This window comes from Ranitomeya imitator, chromosome 3, assembly GCF_032444005.1.
Source record: "Ranitomeya imitator isolate aRanImi1 chromosome 3, aRanImi1.pri, whole genome shotgun sequence".
NCBI classification, from domain to species: Eukaryota; Metazoa; Chordata; class Amphibia; order Anura; family Dendrobatidae; genus Ranitomeya; species Ranitomeya imitator.
Genome location: NC_091284.1, coordinates 421455697 through 421482874, shown reverse-complemented (window position 1 = coordinate 421482874; position 27178 = coordinate 421455697). Strand labels below are relative to the sequence as shown.

Below are 27178 nucleotides of genomic sequence, written 5' to 3'. Positions count from 1 at the left end.
CCCTAACCCTAACCCTAGCCCTAACCTTAACCTTATCGGGAAAATGGAAATAAATTCATTTTAAAATTTTTTTATTTTTCCCTAACTAAGGGGGTGATGAAGGGGGGATTGATTTACTTTTATAGCGGGTTTTTTAGTGGATTTGCATGATTGGCAGCCGTCACACACTGAAAGACGCTTTTTATTGCAAAAAATATTTTTTGCGTTACCACATTTTGAGAGCTATAATTTTTCCATATTTGGGTCCACAGTCATGTGAGGTCTTGTTTTTTGTGGGAAGAGTTGACGATTTTATTGGTAACATTTTCGGGCACGTGACATTTTTTGATCCCTTTTTATTCCGATTTTTGTGAGGCAGAATGACCAAAAACCAGCTATTCATGAATTTCTTTTGGGGGAGGCGTTTATACCTTTCTGCGTTTGGTAAAATGGATAAAGCAGTTTTATTCTTCAGGTTAGTACGATTACAGCGATACCTCATTTATATCTTTTTTTATGTTTTGGCGCTTTTATACAATAAAAACTATTTTGTAGAAAAAATAATTATTTTTGCATCGCTTTATTCTGAGGACTATAACTTTTTTTTTTTTGATGATGCTGTATGGCGGCTCATTTTTTGCGGGACAAGATGTCATTTTCAGCGGTCCAATGGTTATTTATATCCATCTTTTTGATCACGTGATATTCCACTTTTTGTTTGGCGGTATGGTAATAAAGTGTTGTTTTTTGCCTAGTTTTTTTTTACGGTGTTCACTGAAGGGGTTAACTAGTGGGACAGTTTTATAGGTCGGGTCGTTACGGACGCGGCGATACTAAATATGTGTACTTTTATTGTTTTTTTTTAATTTAGATAAAGAAATGTATTTATAGGAAAAATTTATATATTTTTTTGAGGATTTTTTTAATTATTTTTCTTACACATGTGAATTTTTTTTTTTACTCTATAACATTGCCCCAGGGGGGCATCATGTTATAGTGTAAGATCGCTGATCTGACACTTTGCTGTGCACTGTGTCAGATCAGCGATTTGACATGCACTTCTGCAGGCTTCCCGGCGCCTGCTCTGAGCAGGCGCTGTGAAGCCACCTCCCTGCAGGACCTGGATGCCATAGCCATTATGGAACCGGGCCTGCTGCAAGGAGGAGGAGGTAAGAGGCCCTCGGAGCAATGCGATCACATCGCGTTGCTTCGGGAGTCTCAGGGAAGCACGCAGGGAGCCCCATCCCTGCACGATGCTTTCCTATACCGCCGGAACACTGCGATCATGTTTGATCGCAGTGTGCCGGAGGTTAATGTGCCTGGGGCGGTCTGTGACCGCTCCTGGCACATAGTGCCGGATATCAGCTTCAATAGTCAGCTGACACCCGGCTGCGATCGGCCGCGCTCCCCCCGTGAGCACGGCCGATAGCTATGACGTACTATCCCGTCGGTGGTCATACGGGCCCACCCCACCTCGATGGGATAGTACGTTACATGTCAGAAAGGGGTTAAGAATGCAACAGATTGTTATCACTTTCAGTACACTAAAAATACTTACCAGAATTTACTGCAGTTCTTTTAATGTTGCTGTGTGAATCTTGGTAGCCTTCAGGACCAATTTTCTTCTTGTTTTTTTTCTATCAATTTTTGTAAGAAGTCCACTTCTAGGTACTGTCACTGTTTAGCCAAAAGTAAGCCTGGTAGCTCAGTGGTTAGCACTGTTTCTTTGCAGCTCTGGAGTCCTTGGTTCAAATCCCATCTTGACCAACATCTGCAAGGATTTTGTATGTTTTCTCTGCGTTAGTTTCCTCCTACACTCCAAAGACATACTGTTGGGTAGTTTAGATGGGGGCAGCAATGCTGATGTCTTTAAAGCACTGTGGACTTAATGATGGCATTTAAGTGAGTAAAATAAATAAGCCACTTCTTGATGTCTGTAGTATTCCTTGGTATATCTAATTCCTCTAATTTTTTTTTTGTACTTTTCTCCTGATAACTTTCAATAATGAGTTCCCTTTGCTGTGTTGTAAGTTGTTTATAGATCATGAGTTTTGCTGCAAAATGCAACTAAGAAATGTCAGAAAAATGTTACTAGAACAGCTATATTTTATATGGAGATAATAACTTTAAATATTGGTAGTTGTGTTCTGACTGCTAATTAACATGAGTTTCAATGTGATTGGCATAATTCACACTTATGTAACCACTTTATTTTAGTTTTACTTTTTAATTTCCCTTGAAAAAGATTCAAGTTTCTTTCTCAGTCGAATTGTACAGATTAGGGTTGACAATAAAAAGGGAAATATGGTTCTTCTTGTTATGATATCTTTTACATGACAAAACGTTAGCATTTAGTAGTGTGCAGACTTTTTATACACACCGTATATATAAATGTATGTCTAATACATATTTAGCAAAGTGTGGTATACATTTTTATAAATATCACTAAAGACAGTGCTAGAATTGACACAAGTTTGTGACCTGCCTGAACTGTATTCTACTTCTATAAGACAAAATATGGTTTGTAGACATAAATATATCCCACACCTGCCACCCCCCTGCCACATCCCATCCTAAGAAAACACTTAATAGAGTCTTAGATGCCATATGCACGTCTCAGTTTTTCAATAAATATGAAGTTACCTCATGATATATTAATAAATCTGTCCTGTACTGTATTCTACACACATATCCTGTTTTCTATACTGCAGACAAACCCTGTAATAAACTAAATGAAGCCTGCAGGTTCTGAGGCTAGTATTATACCACATACTTGGCACACAGCAACTTAATATAGACTGAAAGGAAGCAGAAAATATGTAGCTGTTACGTGTCTGAGTTGGCATGTTTTATTATGCAATAATTTTTTCAGAAATAATTATTGGAGTTGCTACAAAATGTATTTACAATTGCCCTGAATAGCATTCTAAAGTTTCATAAGACTGTATCTAACCCCTTTAAATTTCTTTAATGCAAACAGAATATTAATAATATCAATGTGACTTAACCATAGAAGCATATGGTAACCCAATATTAACCAACAGGTGAATTACTACCAGAGGGCAAACTTTAAAAAGTTAAAGGGAAGGTGCCACCAGTTTTCTTGTATTTTGTTTTTTTGTGAAATTAAGCTTAAAATAGTAATTAAAATGTATTAATGCAATGTTTGCACTGTTTGCAAACATTTTTATATGAAAAATATTATATATTTTTCTACAAATATACATATTCACCACTAGGGGGAGCATTTTCCGTTTTAGACTTCAAGTAGCTATAGTAAGATTTAGCAGCTTTACTCTTTGCTGGAAAATTGGGGCAGTAACTGCTGACATCACCATTTCCCTCCCCTTTTGGGTGGTCTAATATCCCTGGGGCAGAATGAAGAGCAGCATCACAGGGCAGCACCATTTTGTGTGTGACTGCCCTGTGACCTGCTATCACCAGCAGTTACTGCATCAGAGGCACAGCTTGTTTACAGAGGAGCAGAACACAGTGGACTCAGCAGCATTTTTTCTGAATAACATTCTTGCCATCCCCCTTCCCCCACCTTAATCCCTGTCCTGTCAGCTGCCCTGCTCTCTCTCTCCAGGTGTCACCTTCCTCTCTGCAGGCTGTGAGTGCAGCTTACTGGAGATCACAGGGACTGTGTGTGAGGGGGAGGCAGAGACACAGCAGGAGAAGCACACAGGGCAGCGTGTGAGGAGCAGAGGATGTGTGCCTGCCTGGAGTACAGAGGAGCAGTGAGAGCTTCTTCTGTCCTGTGATAGAGAGCACAGGGCTATAATAAAATGGCAGCTAGTCACACCTACAGCAGTGAGTTGTGCAGCCCACAGAGGCGTGCCCAGCTCACTGCTAATGCTGCTGCAATGTTACAGATAGGGTCATCGCCGGTCTATTATCTCCTATGTCCATGGGGTGCCGTAATCTGACACTGATAGTGCCCTGCTACTGCTGCAAAACCAAGATGTCAGCCCCCAGCGCCTTCTTTAAACTCATATAACACATGAAACCTGTTTCACATGCGTTTCAAACTTGCTTATAGCAGCATGTTATGCTACATTACAGTGATTTATTAATGACCTACAAACGCGGTACCTTCCCTTTAAAGATGTATCCATCCCTCTCATTCATTTGTGACCAGACTGTTCTATGCCAAACAATGACTCAAACTGACTGTGTCACTGCTAGAGGTAACAACATTCCTCTTTGAGAAAAGTGATGTGCCATATATTCCATGACCTTCTCTTCTTCATCCTCAATAATATATTATTCAATACAGTTGTCAAAAATAATAATGTGCATAGCACTTCAAACAGGATAGTGTAACACCCTGCCTGAAGGTCTCAGTCTCACATTAAGAACTGGCACATGCCTTGGTTATCATTAAAATATTTAATTTTTATTTAAGCATGTATTAAATATTGTTAAACTAAGCAGGGATTACTCAAATGGAACAGGCATGGATGTACAGAAAAAAAACATAGATATATTATAGAGATTATAGTGATAACTGAGTACAAGTATGTATAAGAATAAACATAGAAAGTAAAGTGCCACACCCCGATGATGATGTTTTACCATGATTCTTCCTAGAAAAAAACAGGAACTTGGTAAAAACATACTTGGCAAACAGCAAAGAAATCCAAAAAATAATAGTGGGATTGCTGCTTTGCTGTGTTACCTGTTGAAAAAAATACTCCCCAGAATGATGTTATTGAAAAAAAGCCATTTGTAAAAAATAAAGTACAAAAAACCTTATTAAATCCTTACATTTGTTTGAACTCATACTTCGTTTTCCCTAAACACCTGTATATGTGAATATACTGTATTGTCTGTCTGTTAATTTATTCACCTACTGCCATCATTTCTACTATCCAATGCCATTCTGGTTCTATGCTGAGTGACATTATCTCTCTTTAGACTGTCCAGCTAACTTTTTTCTCGGTGCGTGAATCAGAAGTCTCCATAGGCTTACATTACATAAGCCAATTCCGGGCAGTGTGACTCAGAGAGTCAAAGAGTCGTGACGTCACTCAGAAGGACTGGAGTGATGTTGGATACCAGACAAGATAACGGTACTGACACTACAGTACATACACATGTTTAGGGAAAAAACTTTCATGGGAGAGCTTTTTAAATGCCATCTTTACCAAACGGTAAAAAGAGTGAAAACAAAAACAAAAACATAGGCAGAATTGCTGTTTTTATTGATTACTTCAGGGAAAAAAAATGTTAAAATCTAATCAGTAAATTAAATATACGCCAAAATGGTTCTATTGAAAAATGCAATCCGTATGCATCTACATCAAAGGAAAAGAAAAAAAGACACTTTTCAGCAGTAAAAAATCTTAATGAAAACTGGGTACATATTATAGTCCAAAGGCATCTTTCTCTGATTAATGAGAATGCTGATACTGAGTCCTTTATGATCATTGAGAGAAGAGCTTTCTCTCCTCCTGCCCCATATTGACACTATCTAATTGGTGCAAGGCATGAAAGAAAGCTATCAGTCAAGGACCGGCACATGATATACACCTGTGTGTGACCTACGAGTATTTATGACTGCTGAATGATTTACAGCTACTAGCCTGCTTGATTACATGTGGAGATTCCCTAGCAACCAGGCAACCCCCACATGTACTCAGCCTGGCTAGTAGCTGTAAATCATTCAGCTGCCGCGATGAAAACTAAATCTCTGGAAAACCCGAGCAACGAGTACACTCGCTCATCACTAATACTGACCCCTCTACTTATTTACATCACCAGCAGTGTGCAATTAGCAGGGAATATGTTTTTCCAATTTTCTGCTATTTAACCATGGAGTGCATTTGATAGTATGGTGTGTCCTATAGTCCTGAAAATGTGACAATTATCATATACAATACTAGTGATTAGTGAACTATGATTTATTTTTGCAAATTTCTCTATTCAGGATCCTCGATTATTAGTTGGAGTGGAGACAAGCTACTAAAAATATCTTTTGCTTTGGATGAATTGTCCTATCCTACGCTACCAGACAATCCAATGATTTGAATGGGCACTGTGGTGGCACTGCAGGGAAATTGAGCATAAACTGCCAAGGTTCCTCACTAATAACAGTTAATCAATAGTGGGTCCCAAAATCCAGTACGGAAACATTTTGTGATTACGCTGGTAAAGGTACAAGAGATCCAAATTGTTGGCCACCCTTTAAAAACTGTATTGGAGAACACTTTCATAATAATTCATGTAAGACAGCTGACATTGCCCAGAAAGTATTGGGATGACATACCAAAAACTATGATTTTTCCATACGGCACATACTGCATATAAAGATTCTAGAATTACTTTAAGTCTATATTACCCACAGTCCTAATAGCCCATAATCCAGTGAATATGGATTTCATCCATAGCTAAAAAGAATTTCCGTAGCAGGGTTGCAGGCATCACACGGGCTAGTATAGCTATTTTCAGTCCCACAGGTAAAATTTTTATGCAACGTGCTTCGTCTAGGTGTACACCTTCTCGACACCATAAATAATATCACTCAACATGTACCGTATGGTGGTAGTGACCTTCATAAACATGGCACTGGTAACTATATTTGTTTCTATTTATCAATGGTGCGCAATTAATGATGCAAAGTTTTTAATTTCTTTGTAGGCGAATGTTCCCAAGTTACAAAGTTAAAGTCACTGGGATGAACCCCAAGACGAAATATATTCTCCTCATAGACATTGTTCCAGCTGATGATCATCGATATAAATTTTGTGATAACAAATGGTAAGAGCTTATATTCATATTACATTACCTGTTATTGAAGATCAAATTCATTTTTAACGCTACGTTTTTAACACTAATCCTAATAAATACATATTTACTCTTCTTTTGCATTTTTTGATGTTAATTATTGCAGAAGGAACCATGCACCTTTGGAAAAAATTTTGTAAGGGCTTGGGCAACCGTTGCCGATTTGGTGCGTTTTTGCCATTCAGATTTGCTAGCAAAACCTGAAGCAATCCTGATGCCAGCATGGTAAATGAGAAACCTGAAGTGTCATGCACACGTTGCTTATTTGTGACTTGCAGATTTGGTGCAGAAAATAATCTGCAGCATGTCAGTTCTCTGTGCATTTTTGCCCTGTGTATATCACTATTGACTTCACTCAAATCAGTCAAAAAGTGCAGGGCAAAAACGCAGCAAAATGCAAGCAAAAACGCAGCAAAAATGTGGCAAAAACATGTGTTTTTGCAGCTGCGTTTTTCCTGCAAAGAGACGTAGACAAGGAAAATGGTGTGCACTCAGGTCAGGGACAAGGAGGTGCTGGTAAACTGACCATGAGGTCAAGTCAATCATTCAAAAAAGATTACCGCACACTCAAGACTGGTAAGATTCATTTGGGTTTTTGTCTATTTCAAATGAATATGAATGTGGCAACCACTTCTTTTTTGTTTTGTTTTCTTCAATAAAATTGGCATACACCTTTTACATCTTACCAGTCTTGAGTGCGCGGTAATCTTTTTCCTGCAAAGAGATGCAGAAATTGTGCAGATGCTAGGCTATGGTGCATATAGTCTAAGTTTTCATTCATATATTATTTTTATTTAGGTGTACAAGAAAAACTGAGTTTTATTAGTGATTTCAGTCAGAGTTTAGTCCAAATTTGGTCCACGTTTCATCAGATTTTCTTGTGAGAAAAAAGGAAAACGTTTCCCTATTCTTTTCCTTTCTAACAGTCTGTGAAAATCAGACTGCACTCGGATGGCATCAATTTTTTCACGGACCCATAGATTTGCATTGACGATTTTGATCCAACAATCAGATCAAAATCAGATGAGTCTCCGCGATTTTGCATGGACCTCATGTACATGTGAATGACCCAGGACTCAGGAGTCATCATTGATGTAATCCTGTAATAGCCAGGTTGCATCTATCTGGGTTTTTTTTTCGCGGAAGAGATATGCTTGTTCCTAAGCCAATAAAAAGAAAAGATCACTTGAAATTTTTTTTTTCATTAATAAAATTAGATTTAAATGATTGATCACTAAATAACAAGTAGGTGAGATGTGAAAGCAAAATGGAAGCAAGCCAGAAGAATCCCCATTAACTTATATGACCAAGTCTGATCTGCCAAGATGGATCAGAATAGGTTCTCAGAGTCTCACACTCGGCTCTGTACTTTTCATGGACGTGTGTATGGATAATCATGGGATGTGTGCCCATGATACGGTTTTGATGAAATATGATTCCGCATATTTTTGCTGCCTAAAAAACGCTGTGTCTTACAGTACCAGCAAAGTGGAATGGATTTATAGAGCTCTCATGCTCAGTGTGCTTCTATTTTATTCATGGTAAACTGACCTGTGGTGAATGTTTAACGTGTTTACGCAACATGTCAATTTCTCTTGCAGGTACGTTGAGTTTTATGTACAGATTTTTGCATAGACTTGCATTAGATGCAGAAAATCCACAGGTAATCAATGTACATGCATTTTTATTGCGTTTCTACGCATCAAAAGGGCATATAATTCAAAACTGATTATATCAATAATGTTTTGACAAAGCCAAATATCAGGAAGTATCCAAAACAAACAAAACAAAAAAAGTGTGAAAAACGTGATAAATATGCATGAAAAGCACAATTAAAAAAAAATCACAGGTAGCCTAAATTACTTAAGATACAGAAAAGGGGGCAGAAAATCTGCAACATCAAAAACTCATCAAAAGCTCATTGTGGGAAAGTAAAGTTAAGTAATAGGTTTCTTGCGTTTTTTCATTGCGTTTTTAAGTGTTTTTGTTTACATACCTTTTCATTGCATTGCTGCGTTTTTCTCTCTTGTCACCTTTTAAACAAAGCTGCTTTTTTTATACTTCCTGGTATTTGGCTTTGACAAATCTTTAATGATATAGTCATGTGCAGATTACATGCATTTTTGATGCATTTCTGCCTTGGAAACATATTAAGAATGCATGTGCATTGCATACCTAAAAGAGAAATTGGTATGTTGTGGAGTTACAAAAAATGCACCACAGGTCAGTTTACACTGAGTAAAGAAAGAGCAGAGTTGGTAGGAGATTTCTATAAGGGTTTGCTCGCATCTGCATATAAATATGCCAAGTGCTTTGTGATAAAAAATCGCATTGCACTCACACCAATGTCATTAAATGAGGCAGTGGAATTAGGCACAGCATGCTGCATGTGGCCCGTATATCAGCCAAGACTCACCAATGCAAGGAAATGGTTGCGAGTGGAGTCTCACCTATTTTGGGAAACCAGCAAAGGTAAAGCTGACAGCCGTGAGCTGATATTATCAGACTGGGAAGGTCCATGGTTATTGGGCACTTCCCAGCCTAAAAATACCAGCTTGCAGCCACCTCAGAACTGGCTGAGATGAGATTGAGGTGAGATTTATTTGTGCAAATTTTGGATCTTCACCTTGACTTTTCCCAATTGCCCTGGTACGGTGTGTTTGTGGTAATGGTATTTGGGGTTGAAATCAGCTTTGATTTGTCCCAAAATACAACTACTGCCATCAACCCCTGGTGTTAGTAATAGAGAGGTGTCAATCAAACACGCCCATTATTAACCCAGTGATAAAAAAAAAAATACACACACATCTAAAAATACTTTATTTGATAAAAAACTCCCCCACACTTTTCCTGGTTCACCAATTTATGGAGAAAAAAAAATCATGGAGGTCCCATATAGTCCACAGAATCCGATGTAGTCCAGGGAATCTGATGTAGTCCACAAGTGGAAAATGGAAAAACATAAAAAGGGAGAAAGAAATACAACGGTCCCTTATTCACCAATTTATTAGAAAATAAAGCTACCATGTAGTTCCAGCGTAGTCCAGCGCTTCCCTCTATGTTTCCGATTCTGTCATTAATTCATTTGTAAAGGTTCCATTTTTTATTTACTGGATCCATTTTCCATAGACTCCAATGTTAAAAAAACAAATCCAGCAGAGATTAGTGTTTTAAAAATGGACTAAAAAGTTGTGTCTGCACAATTTTTTTGGCCAATGGATTGCTGCTGGATCCGTTCTAACTGATCACTACTGGACATGTAAACGTAGCCTAATTCATGTTTTTTTCCATTTCTACATACAGACCACAGCATTTTTGTGCAGTGCATGGGATGGTTAGGAGAGGTATAGTTAGGTCCAGACATATTTGGACAGTGACACATGTTTTGGCATTTTATCCATTTACCAAAATTATATAATCAACATGGGATTAAAGTGCATACTCTCAGCTTTAATGTGAGGGTATTCACATCCTAATTGGAATAATAGTTTAGGTAATACAGTTCTTTAATATGTAGCTGCCTCTTTTTAATGAGACCAAAATAGTTGGACAATTATCTCAAAAGATTGTTCATGAGCTGCATGGGCTATTGCCTTGTTAAACCATTATCAACTAAGCTGCTAAAAGGGCTGCAGCTGATTCCAGGTGTGGTATTTGTATTTGGAAGCTGTTGCTGTGAACCCACAACATGTGATCAAAGAAGCGTTCAAGGGAAGTGAAACAGACCATCATTGGGCTCAAAAAAAGAAGAAAACCATCAAAAAGATAGCAGAAATGTTAGGAGTAGCAAAATCAATAATTTGGTAAATTCTGCATAGAAAAGAGGTGTACACTAGTGAGCTTGGGAACTCAATAAGGCCTAGACATCCACAGACGATAACAGTGGAGATTGATCACAGAATCCTTTCAATTGTGAAGAAAAAGCCCTTCATAATATACAAACAAGTGAAGAACACTCTCCAGGAAGTAGGTCTTTCAGTGTCTAAGTATAGCATAAGGAGAAGACTTCATGAGAGCAAATACAGAGGGTGCACCACAAGGTGCAAATCACTAATCAACCTTAAAAATAGAAAGACTACACTAGACTGTGCAGAACAAAAACTAAAGAAGCCATCCCAGTTCTGGAAAGGCATTCTTTGGACAGATAAAATTAAGATCAACCTGTACTAGAATGATGAGAAGAAGAAAACATGGAGAAGGCTTGGAAAGGCTCAATGACCCAAAACATACTGCAAAAGCAACGCAGAAGTTTTTTTAAGGCAAATATGTGGAATATTCTGCAATAGCCGAGTCAATCACCAGATCTAAACCCCATTGAGCATGCATTTTAAATACTTAAGACATACTTTAAGGCAGAAAGACTCACAAACAAGCAACATCTGAAGTCAGCTGCAGTAAAGGCCTTGAAAAGCATCACATAGGAGGAAACCCAACGTTTGGTGATCTCCATGGCTTCCAGAATTCAGGCAGTCATTGCCTGCAGAGGATTCTCTACAAGGTATTCAATATGAACATGTTATTCATGGTAAAGGTAATTTGTCCAGATACTTTTGAGCCATTGAAATGAGGAGGCTTTTTTGAAAAATGGTTGCAATTCTCAAACGTTTCACAGAATATTTTTGTTCAACCTTTCAGTTTCATCTCAGTTTAATTTTAAATAAAAATAGTGGCATTCAGAGCCCAAATCACGAAGATTCAGTCGCTGTCCAAATATTATTGGACCTTACTGTAGTTGTCAGTCATTGAACTGTATCTATTTTTTATAGTTATAGCTGTATACACATAATCTCTCATAACCTTAGTATAATTTTAAATATATTGATATTTCATTTTTTTTATTTTTTAGGATGGTGGCAGGAAAAGCTGAGCCTGCAATGCCTGGAAGGTTATATGTTCATCCGGACTCTCCTGCCACTGGAGCCCACTGGATGAGGCAACTGGTGTCATTTCAAAAACTAAAATTAACCAACAACCATCTTGATCCTTTCGGCCATGTAAGATTCCAACTAATGTTATATTGTATAATGTTTTTATATGCAAAACTATCTGCATTTGATAATATTGGATATTGCAGGTTACTCTGATTATTACATGCAATAAGTTTACACAGTCCTTGTAATATTGATTTCTAGCATGATGGCTCCCTCATTTGTTTTATGGTACATACTGTTTTTTTTTATTTAGCGAGAACCAAATTCAATATCTTGGGCATAAAATAAGAGGACTGTATATAAACAAGAGAGCAAATAATGCAATTTTACATAGTGGCTGTTTGGATACTTGATTTACATGGAATCCTGCTTAAATTGGAAATTTTGTCAGACAAAGCTTTAGTGTCGCAAATGAAAATATTTTTCTATATGAATCAATTCTACAGAATATTTACAGTTATGCAGCATATTTCAGCCTAAAACACAAAGCCATGATCAGGTACGGGCTGGGGCTGAAATTCAGTCCTGGCATTTGAAATCACACAGGCCCATGCTCTCTCGTCCCCAAGCACTAGATGGGATATATTACTAATATTACCATGAATGGAAGAATGCAAGATTTACTACAAGACCAATATTTCTAATGATACCTCCATCACAACTCCTAACAGTATGGGTGTCTTGAGAACAACAATTCTGCTAACAACGTAGCAGACACGTTGGTCCACGCCACGACCGGAAAGGCCCTACTGGAGTTTGCCACAATTGCCAGATGGCCAGTCCGGCCATGGCCATGATGTATAAAGATAGCATGTTAGTATTTTAATTGGACATTTCAATGGTTTGTACCAAGTATGCAAAGTATTCCATACACACAGGATAAGTGATATCTTACTGATTGCTGCAAGTCTGGCTGTTGGTACTTTTTGCACCTATAGATAATGAATGAAGCAGAGGAGTGCATGCTTGACTTCTGTTCCATTTGGTTATGGAGAACCATTGTGAGTATTAGGAGGGACAAGGGGCGGAAATATCATTGGTGCAACCTATGCACCGGCGCATAGGGGCCTGAACGGTAAAGGGGCCCACTTCCACCAAAGTAGATGAAATTATGCATTACGATGAGGTATTGGACTGCAGAGGGCCCATATACATTTCTTGGAGAAGAGCCCTTTTCTGTTATTATCTACTGGAAGGAGGAGGGAACGGTCAGACCCCCAGAAATGACTAATCTACTCTCTATTCTATCAACAGTTGCTCATATATTGGGTACAATCCCTTTAACACAGCACAATCAATTGAAGTCAAGTTAGATGTTGAATTGTAGTTTCCCCTACTGTATTTCATTGCTGAATTATAGTATGTGCCTCATATTAAGAAATGCTACATTTGTAACTTTGGCAGAGCGTGCAACTAACGCCGGCAAATATTCTATTATGTATATACAAAATATAGTTTTTATCAGTTCAACACATCAATAAGTATCACTTAATTAGATTCTGTATTCCGCTGACATCTCAGCTTTTCATGTCTTCTGAGTATGAAAGTCTTAAAACGGATCAGTCACCACATTTCACAGCGCACTCTGTAAACGTTATTAAACAGATCTCTTAGGAGATGAATCTATTGCAATATGAAATTTCATAACTGATCTGTAAATCTATTTCAACCTGAGTTTTTCCATGGTAAATCCACTTAGAATACATGGAAAAATCTGAAAATGTTACATTTAGTTGTTTGCTGAGTATTTTTGCAACAGTTTTGGCCATTTTCTATTTAGCAGTTTTGTTTTTTTGAGAGTTTCCTCATGGTTTTTGTGATGCCTTTTTACTATCATTTTTTGCTCTCCATTGAACAATGAAGAAACCGCTACCATTTCTTTAATACAAAATGTTGGCGAAACACTCCAAAACTTGTTTTTGGGCACCTTTTGAGCTTTGTCTTTGACTGGTATTGTAAAGTACAAAGCGTCTTCTGAGAAATATAATGCCAGAAGAATATACATGTCACTTTTTTTAAACACTTCTTATTTTTTTTTAAACTTTAGAGGTTAAAATACATTCTAAGGCTAAAACGTATGAACAGCAAGTCATTTTTGCATAGAAATTTATATGTTCATACTTTTAAGCATTTGCTAATGTTTTGAAGTGGTTTAAGATACACCTTTCAGGGCTGATATACAGCATTATATAATTTTGTATATCTGCCCCATCCCAACTTGCAAGAGAACAAAAATAACTTTTATTATACTCACCTGCGGGGCGGTCCGGTCCAATGGGCATCACTGGTCTTCCATCTTCTCACAATCCCCATCCTCCTGCTAGCTTCGTGTGGATGACGCATGCCTTCAGCATCCACACAGTCTCCTCAGCACAGTGCTCCTGCACAGGCGTACTTCTCTGCCCGGTTGAGGGCAAAGCAAAGTACTGCAGTGTGCACGCGCCAGGGCTCTTTGACCTTTCCTGGCAACTGGGAGGCAGGGCAGAGAATTGTGCCTGCACAAGAGGGTGATGCCGAGGAGATGTGTCATCCACATTAAGCAAGCAGGAAGGTGGCATCACAAGAAGAAGGGAGGGGCCGGACCAGGAAGAGCGACACCCATCGGACCAGACCACCCCGCAGGTGAGTATAATAAAAATTAGTTTTCTTCTCTTACAGGTCGGGTTGGGGGCAGATATACACTTTTACATTTCAACACTGGATTCTTACAACAGTGCATACAAAAACAGTGCATTCAGTGCTTGAAGATTATAGGAGCCGCCTGCATATCATGAACACCATTAGACTATTTCAAATTAATGGGAGTGGGTATCTAGAGTATTTTGCTGCTTTCTGATAGCTATTCTTTACTAATGGCTAAATCTGAAATGGCAACAGTAAAGCTGGCCATGCTCATTAGATATCTTTTTCTCGTCATATCACTCTGAGAGTTGTATGTGCTGACCCAACACACCAGTGAAATGCATCCCTGGTTGTTTGTGTGACAAAAGCATCTTGACACTTCCTTTCAGTTGGTTGCATGTTGCTAGATGATACAGTAATCAAAAAACCATAATAATAACTGTTTACTGAGACTGTTGAAACATATACATACATCTCTGGCAAAAATTAAGAGACCACTGCAAAATGTTCAGTTTGTCAGATTTTTCTATTTATAGGTATATTTTTGAGTAAAATGTAAATTGTTCTTTTATTCTATAAACTTCTGACAACATGTCTCCGAATTTCCAAGCAATAAATTTTGTATTTTTTTCTGACAAAGAAAAATGGTCAAAATTAAAAAAAAAAAAAAAACAGTGCTTTCAGACCTCAAATAATGCAAAGAAAACAAGTTCATAATCATTTACAAACAACAATACTAATGTTTTAACTCAGGAAGAGTTCAGAAATCAATATTTTGTGGAATGACCATGATTTTTAATCACAGCCTTCATGCGTCCTGGCATGCTTTCCACCAGTCTTTTACACTGCTCCTGGCGCAAAAATGTAAGCAGTTCTTCTTTGTTTGATGGCTTGTGACTATCCATCATCCTCTTGATTACATTCCAGAGGTTTTCAATGGGGTTCAGGTCTGGAGATAGGGCTGCCCATGACAGGGTTTTGATGTGGTGGTCTCTTAATTTTTGCCAGAGTAGTATACAGTGTGTAGCAATGTATAGAGCTTGATCATCAGTATATTTTCTGTTTCAAACAGAGGTGCACAGCTAGTGGTTACATGTGGTGCTACATTTCTTGTAAGAAGTATTTCCATTACATGGTATCAATGTCTTGAGCCGTGCGTTCTGTGGTCGATCGGCTCACTTGGCTGCACATAAAGGTAGACACAGGAACACTGTCTCTTTAAATCTTCTAATGGTTTATTTAAAGCACTCTATAAACCAGTGCAATGTTAGCAAAAACGCAACTAATGTAACTAAGTTACCGCAATGAGATGGGTTTACCTTGGAAGTTTGTAACTGACTACCCAGGTATTCATTACAAACTCTGAAGGTGAGAAAAGGCTTTGCTGCCGGTAGTCACCAGGTACCACTTCAAGGCAGTCCCCGAGTCTACAGCAGCTGACCACAATGTCAGAGGCGCGGGTACAAGGTACAGAGAATCGAGACAGAGGCTTAGTGACATGGTCCATGGTTGGGGCAGGCAGCACAGGATCAGTAAACATAGCCAAGGTCAGGAGCAAAAAGGTAAGGCGGGGCGGATAAACAAGCCTGGTCATTAATGTGAAGCGAGATACAGAGGAAAGCTATCAGAGTAGGAACCAACGATAGAGTGGGAAGTGGTAGAAAGAGCTGTTTAATAAAGGCCCTGCTAGCACGGGACAGGGCGAAGGAGCTAATCTCTGCAGGGCACAGCAGGGTTAAATTCCTGCAGAAACCGGCCATGTTCCATAAGAATAAGTGACTGTTATAGCAGAAGCAGACTCATAGAAATTACCTATTAATGGGCAATTAATTTTCCCGAGGGGCCACATGAGAGACTGACTGTTGTGGAGGGCCAAACCAATAGGCTGAAATTATTTGTCTGCTCAATATTAATATCAATACATTATAATTATTGTATTGACAATAATTATTAGTGATGAGCGAATATACTCATTGCTCAGGTTTTCCCAACCACGCTGGTCTCCGAGTATTTGTGACTGCTCAGAGATTTAGTTTATGTTGACTCAGCTACATGATTTATGGCTGCTAACCAGCCTGAGTACATGTGGGGGTTGCCTGGTTGCTAGGGAATCTCGACATGTAATCAAGCTGTCTAGTAGCCGCAAATTATGCAGCTGCCGCAAGGAAAACAAAATCATTGACTATATAAGATTATTATTCTGGTATTTCTTTTCTGTATAGGAGTCTGCTCCCTATATATACTGCCTGAGCCCCACACAGCCTCCCCATATACTACAGGAGCCCCGCACAGCCTCCGTATATACAGCATGAGCACCACACAGCCTCCCTATAAAATTAGTATGAGTCCCAAACAGCCTTCCTATATACTGCACGAGCCCCCACAGAGCCTCCCTATATACTGCATGAGCCCCACATAGCCTCCCCCATATGCGGCATGAACCCCACATAGCCTCCCCCATATGCGGCATGAGTCCCACACAGCCTCCCCCATACATGGCATGAGCCCCACACAGCCTACCCATATACAGCATGAGCCTCACTATATATACTGCATGAACCCTACACAGCCTCCCTATATATACTGCATGAGTACCACACAGCTTCCTTATATACTGCATGAGGCTCCCACAGCCTCCCTATATACTCAGTATGCACCACAGAGCCTCCCTATATGCTGAATAAGGCCCCCACAGCCTCCCTATATACTGCATGAGCCCCACACACCCACCCTTTATATACTGCATGAGCCCCGCACAGCCTCCTTATATATACTGCATAAGCCCCAAACAGCCTCCCAATATATTGCATGATACCCCCATAGCCTCCCTATGTCCAATATGACACCCCTATAGCCTCCACATCTGCTGCATGACACCCCCATAGCATTTTCATGTGCGGCATGACACCCCTATAGCCTCACAATGTGCAGCATGACACCTCCATAGCCTCCCCATGTGCAATATGACACCCCCATAGCCTCCTCATGTGCAGTATGATACTCCCATAGTCTCCTCATGTGCTGAATGACACTCCCATAGCCTCCCCATGCCCAGCATGACGCCCCCATAGCCTCCCCATGCGCAGCATGACACCCCCATAGCCTCCCCATATGCAGCATGACACTCTGATAGCCTCCTCATGTGCTGCATGACAGCCCCATAGCCTCCCCATGTGCTACATGACACCCCCATAGCCTCCCCATGTGTAGGACACCCCCATAGCCTCCCCATGTGCTGAATGTCACCTCCATAGCCTCTCCATGTGCTGCATGTTACCTCCATAGCCCCCCATGCACAGCATAACACCCTCATAGCCTCCCCATGGGCAGCATGACGCCCCCATAGCCTCCTCATGCGCAGCATGTCAACCCCATAGCCTCCCCATGTGCAGCATGACATCCCCATGCCCACCCAAACATCCCATACATATGAAAAAAAAAACAGCACATACTCACCTCGGTCCCATTCCCTGGTGCTCTGCTTCTTTCTCTACCTTCGGTGTGCTGACTCCATAGTACACAGCTGACGCGATGAAATGACGTCAACGCATCAGCCGTTTCACCCGTATCACAAGCTGTTTGGTGGAGGAAGTGGCCGGAGGCTCCTCCTCCACCAAACAAGTCAGCGCCGATGCCAGAGACAGCGGGCGAGTGGGCGGGCATGGTGCAGACCGTGGGCCTCTGGTTTCAAGAGTCTCAGCTGTCTCAGTCCACATCCAGCACTCTGGCTGTCTTGGTCCAGCCCGCGGGTAGCACTTTGCCCAGGTCTGTTTTAGACCATTATTTTCCATTGTAATAAAAATATTAATTAACATCGAAAACCACCTCATTATTTAAGTTGCATTAAATGGCTGCTTATGAATATTTACTAGTGAGTGAGGGCTCCCTTTTGCAACCCCTGGCAAAAATTATGGAATCATCGGCCTTGGAGGATGTTCATTCAGTTGTGTAATCTTGTATAAAAATGCTGATTGCAAACATGGCACAAAACTAAAGTCATTTCAAGTGGCAACTTTCTGCCTTTAAGAAACACTAAAAGAAATCAAGAACAAAAAATGTGGTAGTCAGTAATGGTTACTCCAAGGCCGGTGATTCCATAATTTTTGCCAGGGGTTGTATACCAGTTTAGAGAAAAACTGCTATAAATGCCTAACTGACAAGATGTCAATTTTGCTACTAACATGAATTATCCTTCTACCTTCGTTCACACTTACTAAATAAGAATTAGGTCTTTCTTGACAAGTCACTATTTCTCAAACTTCGACAGCATGCATGTGGGCAGAGAAAATAAATAAAAAAAAATCTTTATACTCCCTATTAACTCCCCCACCACAAGATTGTATAGATCCTTGAGATTTAGAGACAGGAGGCTGCCTTAGAAGATAGGCACTGGTCCAGCTTACAGCCTGATTTTGATGAAGTATCTTTTGAATGACTGCAGCTTCCCCAAGAGGGCAAAGGTTAAGCTTTCAAGATTCAGAAGAAATATTTCCGATAATAAATACGTCATATGCTCCTATTTCATTTAGCAGAAATTCCAGCAGAAGGGAATCATAAAGTTTGTGTGTGCCATGGAAATTCACTAAGAATTGAGAAAAAATACCGTCTTAATATTGTAGTATTATATTGGGGATGGAAATAAGGATAATCTATTCCTACAAATGAAGCACAAATGCACTGTTAATAAAATAGAGTACCAAATCGTGCTAGTAATAGGAAACAATGCCAGGAGCCTCACCATTACGGATGAGTGGACCCACTGAAGTTCAGGTTCTTTATTAAAAAGTTTCAGGTACCAGAACTGTATTCATACTTGAACCAGAACCAGAAGCCCATTCAAGAGAATAGGGATCCGGGCTTTTGTGCTGGAAAGTTTTCTCTCTGCAATAATCTTCCCCCGGAACTCCGAACATTGCAATCATTTTCTGGGGAAAGTCTGTGTTCTAACTAATTGTCTGGTACGAACACCGGACTCTTAAGTTCAGGTTTGCTCATCTCTACTCACAATGCCTTCGCCAGCATGCCATCATCCTATGGTAAGTCCCGCTGCCAACTCTTACCCACTTAATGACACAGATGTTGATATCAGGTTATAGAAGCCTGATTTATCAGACCATATCACCTTTTTTCCATTGCCCCATGGTCTAGTTTATTGCAAACATGCTCATGGTATGCTTTTTTCGGCAATGGACAGTGGTCAGCATGACCACTATGACCACTCAGTGGCTATCATATGCGACAAGCTGTGATGTAATGTGTTATGACATCTTTCTATCATTGCTAGAATTAACTCTTTAAATAATGTGCGATTCAGTAGCTCTTAGGTGGGATACCAAAAAAATTGCCTTTTTATGCTATTTAATTGTATTTGGAATTGATATTTTCAATTTTTGTAAACATATTTTCCATACTCAATAGCTAAATCACCATTGTAAAAATGTACTCCATGGATTTGTCTTGTTTAATTGTCGATTGACACTAAGCTGCTTATCAGAGGAGGGTGCGTGATCCCCTGGTGATAAAACATTCATTGCATTGAAGCACCAGCACACAGCCTAATAAGTGGCACATCCCTGAAATTTGGGTCTCAGCCCCTATATCATGCTGGCCTCAGATTACATAGCAAAAACCTGCTGACATATTCCCTTTAATTAAAATGTACTTGGTTCGTCGGACAATCCTTTTAAGCTTTCGGCAAAATTATCAGCACTCAAACATTGCGGGCGAATGAAGTGTTGTACATGCGACATACATAACCTTTATCTGATCTGCAGTATCACAACATAGAGGATTACATGAAACAACTAACACAAACAATGTAAAGAGATCACACAGTACAATTAATATCGCTCCATTTGCTGTCGGCTCAACACAGTTCCACAGCATAAGCCTGCAGCCGTTTATGCCAACATCCGTTTTAAAGCTAAAGCTTGTGTATTAGACCCAGTCTATTCACTATCCTGGAAAGTCTCTCTCTGCAATGAACAGTTTAGCGAAAATAACCAACATTATGTCCAGGATAGTAAGTTCAGAAGTCTCTGTTCTTAAAGATCCCCCCAAAATGGAACATTCAATGAATTTGCTTGGCTCTTAAGTATTCCATCTCTAGACATAGTTGGTTGTTATGCATAGATTTCATGTCTACCCATGCAGCCTTTATCCATGTATTGACTTCCCCTTCTGACAGCTAAGCTGCAGTATATATCTTCCTATACATTTTGATTAACGACATCTAGCTTTGATTTGCCTTGTTTTGTTGAACGCCTTAGTTCTAAATCTTGGTTTGGTGGTATCTGCTGTTAGGGGTCGAGTTCCCACCTCTGCACAGGGGGAATCTTGGGCCATCTCCGCTGCTGTCTCCCATTCTTCTCCTGCCATGGTGGAGCCTGGTCAGCAGAGACGTCGGTCCCAGTATCTCGCTCAGTCTGACTCTGTGCAAAGGGTTACTGCTGGTTTTCCAGCTTCTGCCATTGAAGCCAGTGCTGGGCAGCGGCGAGCAGACACTTTTGGGACTAAGTCCTGCTTTTTCCCTTCTGAGCATGCCCAGGGTAAGATCTCTCCTTGGAGATCGAGGGTCACATGCTTAGATACTGCAGCAAAACCCATTGGTTCTCCAGGAAGGTCCTGAAGTTCCTTAGGCTCTGTGGCAGCCTCTCATTGGTCCTTCTAGGAAGGTCCTGTACTTGCTACAGCTATAAAAGCTTTGCATGGCCACACAGCCATGCGCTAGTATCAAATCTAAGTTTTGTGCTTTGCGCCAGTATGGTTACGTTTGTATGTGTTCAGGGACCCGGCTGAAATAAGCCCCTAGAATACAGGCACCTCCGGTGAGGAGATTGTGTGTATAGATTCAGGGCCCCGGGTGAAATAAGCCCCTAGAATACCGGCTCCTCCGGTGAGGACATTGTATGTTTGCGTAACCACCAACTGCTATCTGCTCGGCAGTCGCTGTGTATTCCTGTGAGGTTAACAGGACACAGTGCTTTCTTTAGGCGACTCTGTGAAGTAACAGAGTTCGGTTCTACCGCCATATATCGCCGTGATTTGCCAGCAGCAGGTTCTCGCCTGCAGGGTGGACCCTGGGTTGCGAATGCACCAAATAACATCTCTCTATTTACTCGGTGCGTTCCGCCAGCCCTAACATCTGTTTACTTATAGTATTTGGGCTTGTGCTGACTTCAGCAATTGGGTCAGATTTCATCTGATCACTGTTAGTTTTCTCTTTCCATTCAGTATTGTACACTTGTCACCTTGAAATGTTTGCAGTGAGTTCTTTATTGTCACACGCTTTATAGATAACAGACCTCCTTGTAGACTGGAGGCATACAATAGGTTTTATTTCACTGGGGCTCATGAGCACTCCACGTCCAGCACCATCTGCATTTATTTGGCTTCCATCAGCTAAATAAATTGTTTTCTTGATTAAGTGAAGTTCTGGGAAAAAGCTTCAATCACTTGTCAAGTGACCTGATGGGAATCTGGTTTATGCTATGCAATGTGATAGCAGCATGAGGTAGGGATGGAAACCCTGATTCCAACGATGTGTCACTCGGTTTACTGGGTGCAGCAGTTGTGATAGAATCACAGTTTTATCTGCTCCGATTTAGTAAAGCTTGAATGTTGAGCCCTGTGTAACCAGCCTACACCCCTGATTAACAGCTTTCTGTGTAGATTGTGTGTTGACAGACAGCTGCTAATCAGTGCTGGGGTCATGGTTGGACTACAAGACACAAGGACAGCTTGTCCAGTAATGATAATTTCATGCTGATTGTATTAAAATAGTAAAATACCCCCCAGTAAGTCACACATCGCTGCAATCAGTCTTTCTTCCCCTACATTATGGTGCTCTTACATTAAATAACGAAATATGCTGACAGATTCCCTTCAAAGGTGCCATTCCACTTATTTGCACATATATCAAAGATTGCAACTTTGACATTTTGCTTAGTCCCTTCTAGAATGTTTCATTTGTTTGACTTGCCATATAGTACGGTCTTTCTTTAAGTGTTACTGTATGTGGCAACTGAAGCATGCTCAACTTTGAGGTACTCCAGGGAGATTAAAAGGCATTTCAATCTACTCAGTCTAAAACTGTGAAAACTCATACTTCTTTGCCTGTTCTTTGGGTACGAGCACCTGTGCTGCCCCAAAACGCTGCATTCTACATTAGAAGTACACTGGATGGTATTTATAGGAATCCCATGCCCACTGTGCTTCTTTATTTACTGCTGCGTAAACTCACCCGCGTACGGTGTTCATTTTAGGACATGGTCACAAATCAAAGTCAAACATCAGAAATACTCTGTCTGATACCTCATTCTGATACTTGACTCTTATACCTGACTTTCACACATGGTCACAAATCAAAGTCAAACATCAGAAGTAATATCAGAAATACTCTGTCTGATACCTCATTCTGATACTTGGCTCTGATACTTGACTCTGATACTTGACTTTGATACCTGACTGATACTTGACTCTGATACTTGACTTTGATACCTGACTCTGATACTTGACTTTGATACCTGACTCTGATACTTGACTTTGATACCTGACTGATACTTGACTCTGATACTTGACTTTGATACCTGACTCTGATACTTGACTTTGATACCTGACTCTGATACTTGACTTTGATACCTGACTCTGATACTTGACTCTGATACTTGACTTTGACACCTGACTCTGATACTTGATCTGATACTTGACTCTGATACTTGACTCAGATACCTGAGTCTGATACTTCATTCTGATACATGAAATTAGTAAAATTAGTAAAATTAGCTAAAATTAGTACCTGGGATCACTTGAGCTTGTGGTGCAATGGTAATGCCGACGGCTGTAGCCTCTAGACGCAGGATCCATTTTTTTTTCCGCTGATCCTTTTTTTTTTCTGCCGGATCGGTTTTATTTTTCTGCCGGATCCGTTTTTGTCGGCCGGATCCGTTTTTTTTCCGCCAGATCCGTTTTCTTCTGCAGGATCCGTTTTTTTTCCTCAGGATCCGTTTTTTTTCCGGATCCGTTTTTGTCCTCCGGATCAGTTTTTGTCTGCCGGCTCCGTTTTTTTTCTGCCTGATCCGTTTTTTTTACGCCGGATCCTTTTTTTTACGCCGGATCCGTGTTTTTTTTTACACCGGATCCGTTTTTTTTTACACCGGATCCATTTTTTTTTGCCAGATCCGTTTTTTTTCTGCCAAATCCGTTTTTTTTCTGCCGTATCCGATTTTTTTCGCCGGATCCATTTTTTTTACGCCGGATTCGTTTTTTTGCCGGATCCGTTTTTTTACGCCGGATCCGTTTTTCTTCCGCCGGATCCGGGTTTTTTACGCCGAATCTCTTTTTTTTGCGCCGGATCCGTTTTTTTCTGCAGGATCTGTTTTTTAACGCCATATCCATTTTTTTACGCCGGATCCGTTTTTTTAACGCCGGATCCGTTTTTTTTACACCGGATCCATATTTTTTCGCCAGATGCGGTCTTTTTTGCCGGATCCGTTTTTTTTAGCCGGATCCGTTTTTTTTACGCCGAATCCGTTTTTTCGCCGGATCCGGTTTTTTTTTACGCCGAATTTTTTTTTTTTTCCGGATCCGTTTTTTTTTTTATGCCTGATCCGTTTATTTTTACGCCGGATCCATTTTTTTTTTTCACCGGATCCGTTTTTCTTCTGCCGGCGGAAAAAACGGATCCGGCGTAAAAAAAACCCCGTTTTTTTACGCCGGATCCGTTTTTTTCATGCCGGATCCGTTTTTTTTACGCCGGCAAAAGAAAAACGGATCCGGCGTAAAAAAACGGATCCGGCGCAAAAATGAACTGATCAGGCGTAAAAAAAACGGATCCGGAAGGAAAAAAATGGATCAGGCGAAAAAAAACGGATTCGGCGTAAAAAAAATGGATCAGGCGAAAAAACGGATCCAGCGGAAAAAAAAATCCGGTGAAAACAAACGGATCCGGCGTAAAAAAAAAAAAACGGATCCGGCGTAAAAAAATGGATATGGCGTAAAAAAAACAGATCCGGCAGAAAAAAACGGATCCAGCGAAAAAAAACGGATTTGGTGTAAAAAAAAAAAAAAAAACGGATCCAGCATAAAAAAATGGATATGGCGTAAAAAAACAGATCCGGCAGAAAAAAAGGATCCGGCGAAAAAAAACGGATTCGGCGTAAAAAAACGGATCCGGCGGAAGAAAAACGGATCCGGCAAAGAAAACGGATTAGGCGGAAGAAAAACAGATCCGGCAGAAAAAAACGAATCAGGCAAAAAAAGCGGATCCGGCGTAAAAAAAAAAACGGATCCGGCGAAAAAAAACAACGAATCCGGCGTAAAAAAACAGATCCGACGTAAAAAAAAAATTGGATCCGGCATAAAAAAACGGATTCGGCAGAAAAATAAAACCGATCCGGCGGAAAAAAAATATATCCTGCGTCTAGATACTACAGCCATCGGCCTTACCATTGCACCACAAGCTCAAGTGATCCCAGGTAGTAATTTTAGCTCATTTTACTAATTTTACTAATTTCAGGTATCAGAGTCAGGTATCAGAGTCAGGTATCAGAGTCAGGTATTAGAGTCAAGTGTCAGAGTCAGGTATCAGAGTCAAGTATCAGAGTCAAGTATCAGACTCAGGTATCAGACTCAGGTATCAGACTCAAGTATCACAATGAGGTATCAGACAGAGTATTTCTGATGTTTGACTTTGATTTGTGACCATGTCCTAAAATGAACACCGTACCCGCGGTACTGGTTCACCAGCCGCAGCAAGTCGGTCATCTGCAGCGGAGACGCTACTGTACATAACAGAAATTTCCACAATAGATACTGTATGTATTGTATGCGGTAAATTCACATGGTTCAATGAACACATGCGGATTTATCTGCGCGATTGAATGCAGCGTTTTGGACGCAGTGAAAATACGCTGTGTCCAAAGAGCTGCTATTACCTGATTGTGGGCACATAGCCTTAGAGTGAACTTCATGTAATTTTACTAATTATCACTGTGACCCCATGTAATAAGAACTGCCTCTGCTCCTAAATGCTCCACCTCCCTTCTGGGACATTATGCTAGAGATAATAGGGTGTAGCTACTAGAGTTGAGCAAATTTGTTCGGGTTCCCTCTTATTCGGCAAGCTAGAGCGTTTGCCGAATAAGCTGCAGAGCGAACATGGATACATGGAGCGCGACGGCTGATAAGCGCCGCAGCTGCCTGTGTGACAGGCACGAAACATGCATGGAGAGCCTAACAAACAGGCTCTCTATGCATGTGCTGTGACTGTGACACAGCAGCAACACATGCAGAAGCGGCATCGATCAGCTGATCGGTCAGTGTGCAAATGCTCTAGCCTTCTGAATAAGTTGGAACCGGAACAAATTTGCTCAACTCTAGTAGCTAGCATTCTGCTGCTTATAAGCTGCAACTTCTGAGCAACGTTTATTTCAGTCAAAGCAGGTATAATGTCCCTCCTCCCCATTACTCTAACTGTGCTAAAAGTATATAAGGAGGATGACAATTGAGATTTTTGCTTATTTTCAGTCTAAAAACTACCCATGTATCTTCATTGTAATATGTTCCTTTAAGGGTTCCATTAGCTGAGAGTCCCGTCAGATATCTTTAGACATGCCATGAACATAGGTTATGTTGCACTATATATAAACTAGCTATTGAACCCATTCTACGCCCGAGTGGCGAGCATTTATATTGGTATATGTTCTCCATCTTCGTATGTGCAGCTTCCATCCTGCGCCCTAATCTTGTCATGTGCTGCTACCATCTTGCGCCCCCATCCTGTTTCACACTGCTCCCATCCTGCGCCCCCTTCCTGTCATGTGCAGCCCCCATCCTGCACCCTCATCCTGTTTTGTGCGCCTCCATGTTGTCATGTGGTACTCTCTTCCTGTGCCCTCATCCTGTCATGTGCTCCCATCCTGTGCCCCAATCCTGTCATGTGCTCCCATCCTGTGTCCCAATTCTCTCATGTGGTGCTCCCATCCTGCGCCCCCATCCTGTCATGTGGTGCTCCCATCCTTTGCTCCCATTCTGGTATGTGCTGCCCCCATCCTGTCATGTGGTGCTTACATCCTGTCATTTGCTACTCCCATCCTGCACCCCCATCTTGACATGTGCTGTTCCCATCCTGCACTCCCATTCTGTCAATCCACAATACACGTCCAAATCCACGGAGCCAGTGCAATAAAACCATGCTAAATCTGAGCAGGAGCCAACAGGAGCTTTACCTGAGGAGGCGCTGCCAACCATCAGGAGGCCAACCACAGGGGCCAGCTCTTAGAGGGAACCCCACCAGAGAGCATCAGTGGGAAGGGGTGGAAGGCATGCCCATAAGGCATAGGGGGAAGAGACAGGCAGAGGTGATGAAAAACCGCAGAAGCACAATCCTGGACTGGGGCAGTACATAGGAAACGCAACATGTGAAGCAAAACTAATTGCATTGCTGTCCATCAGCCTCACAATATGACAACTGCGACCAGCTGACAGCTCCGGCCAGCCACCTGATATCTCCTAGCTCCGGCCACCTTTCAGCTCTGGCTAGCTCATAGCCCCAGCCAGGTGACAGCTCCAGCCACTTGACAGCTCTAGCCAGCTCATATAGCTCTGGCCAGATCATAGCTCCAGCCACCTGACAGCTCTTGCCAGTTGACAGCTCCAGCCTGCTCATAGCCCCGGCTAAGTGACAACTCCGGCCACTTGACAGCTCCAGCCAGCTCATAGCTCTGGCTAGATCATAGCTCCGGCCACCTGACAGCTGCGGCCAGCTCATATAACTCCAGGCAGGTGACAGCTCCAGCCAGCTCATATAGCTCCAGCCAGGTGACAGCTCCAGCCAGCTCATAGCTCTGGCACATGAC

The 27178-nt window shown here is 41.0% G+C and overlaps 1 protein-coding gene across 2 annotated transcripts in view; it reads left to right on the top strand.

The window, feature by feature from the left end:
- Window positions 1-27178, top strand: part of TBX4 (T-box transcription factor 4) — a 364040-nt gene that overhangs the window by 215689 nt on the left and 121173 nt on the right. For both annotated transcript variants that reach the window (XM_069757214.1, XM_069757213.1), the window contains exons 4-5: window positions 6622-6741; window positions 11615-11762. In XM_069757214.1, coding sequence (XP_069613315.1) covers window positions 6622-6741; window positions 11615-11762 — 268 coding nt within the window. The remainder of the gene's footprint in view (window positions 1-6621; window positions 6742-11614; window positions 11763-27178) is intronic.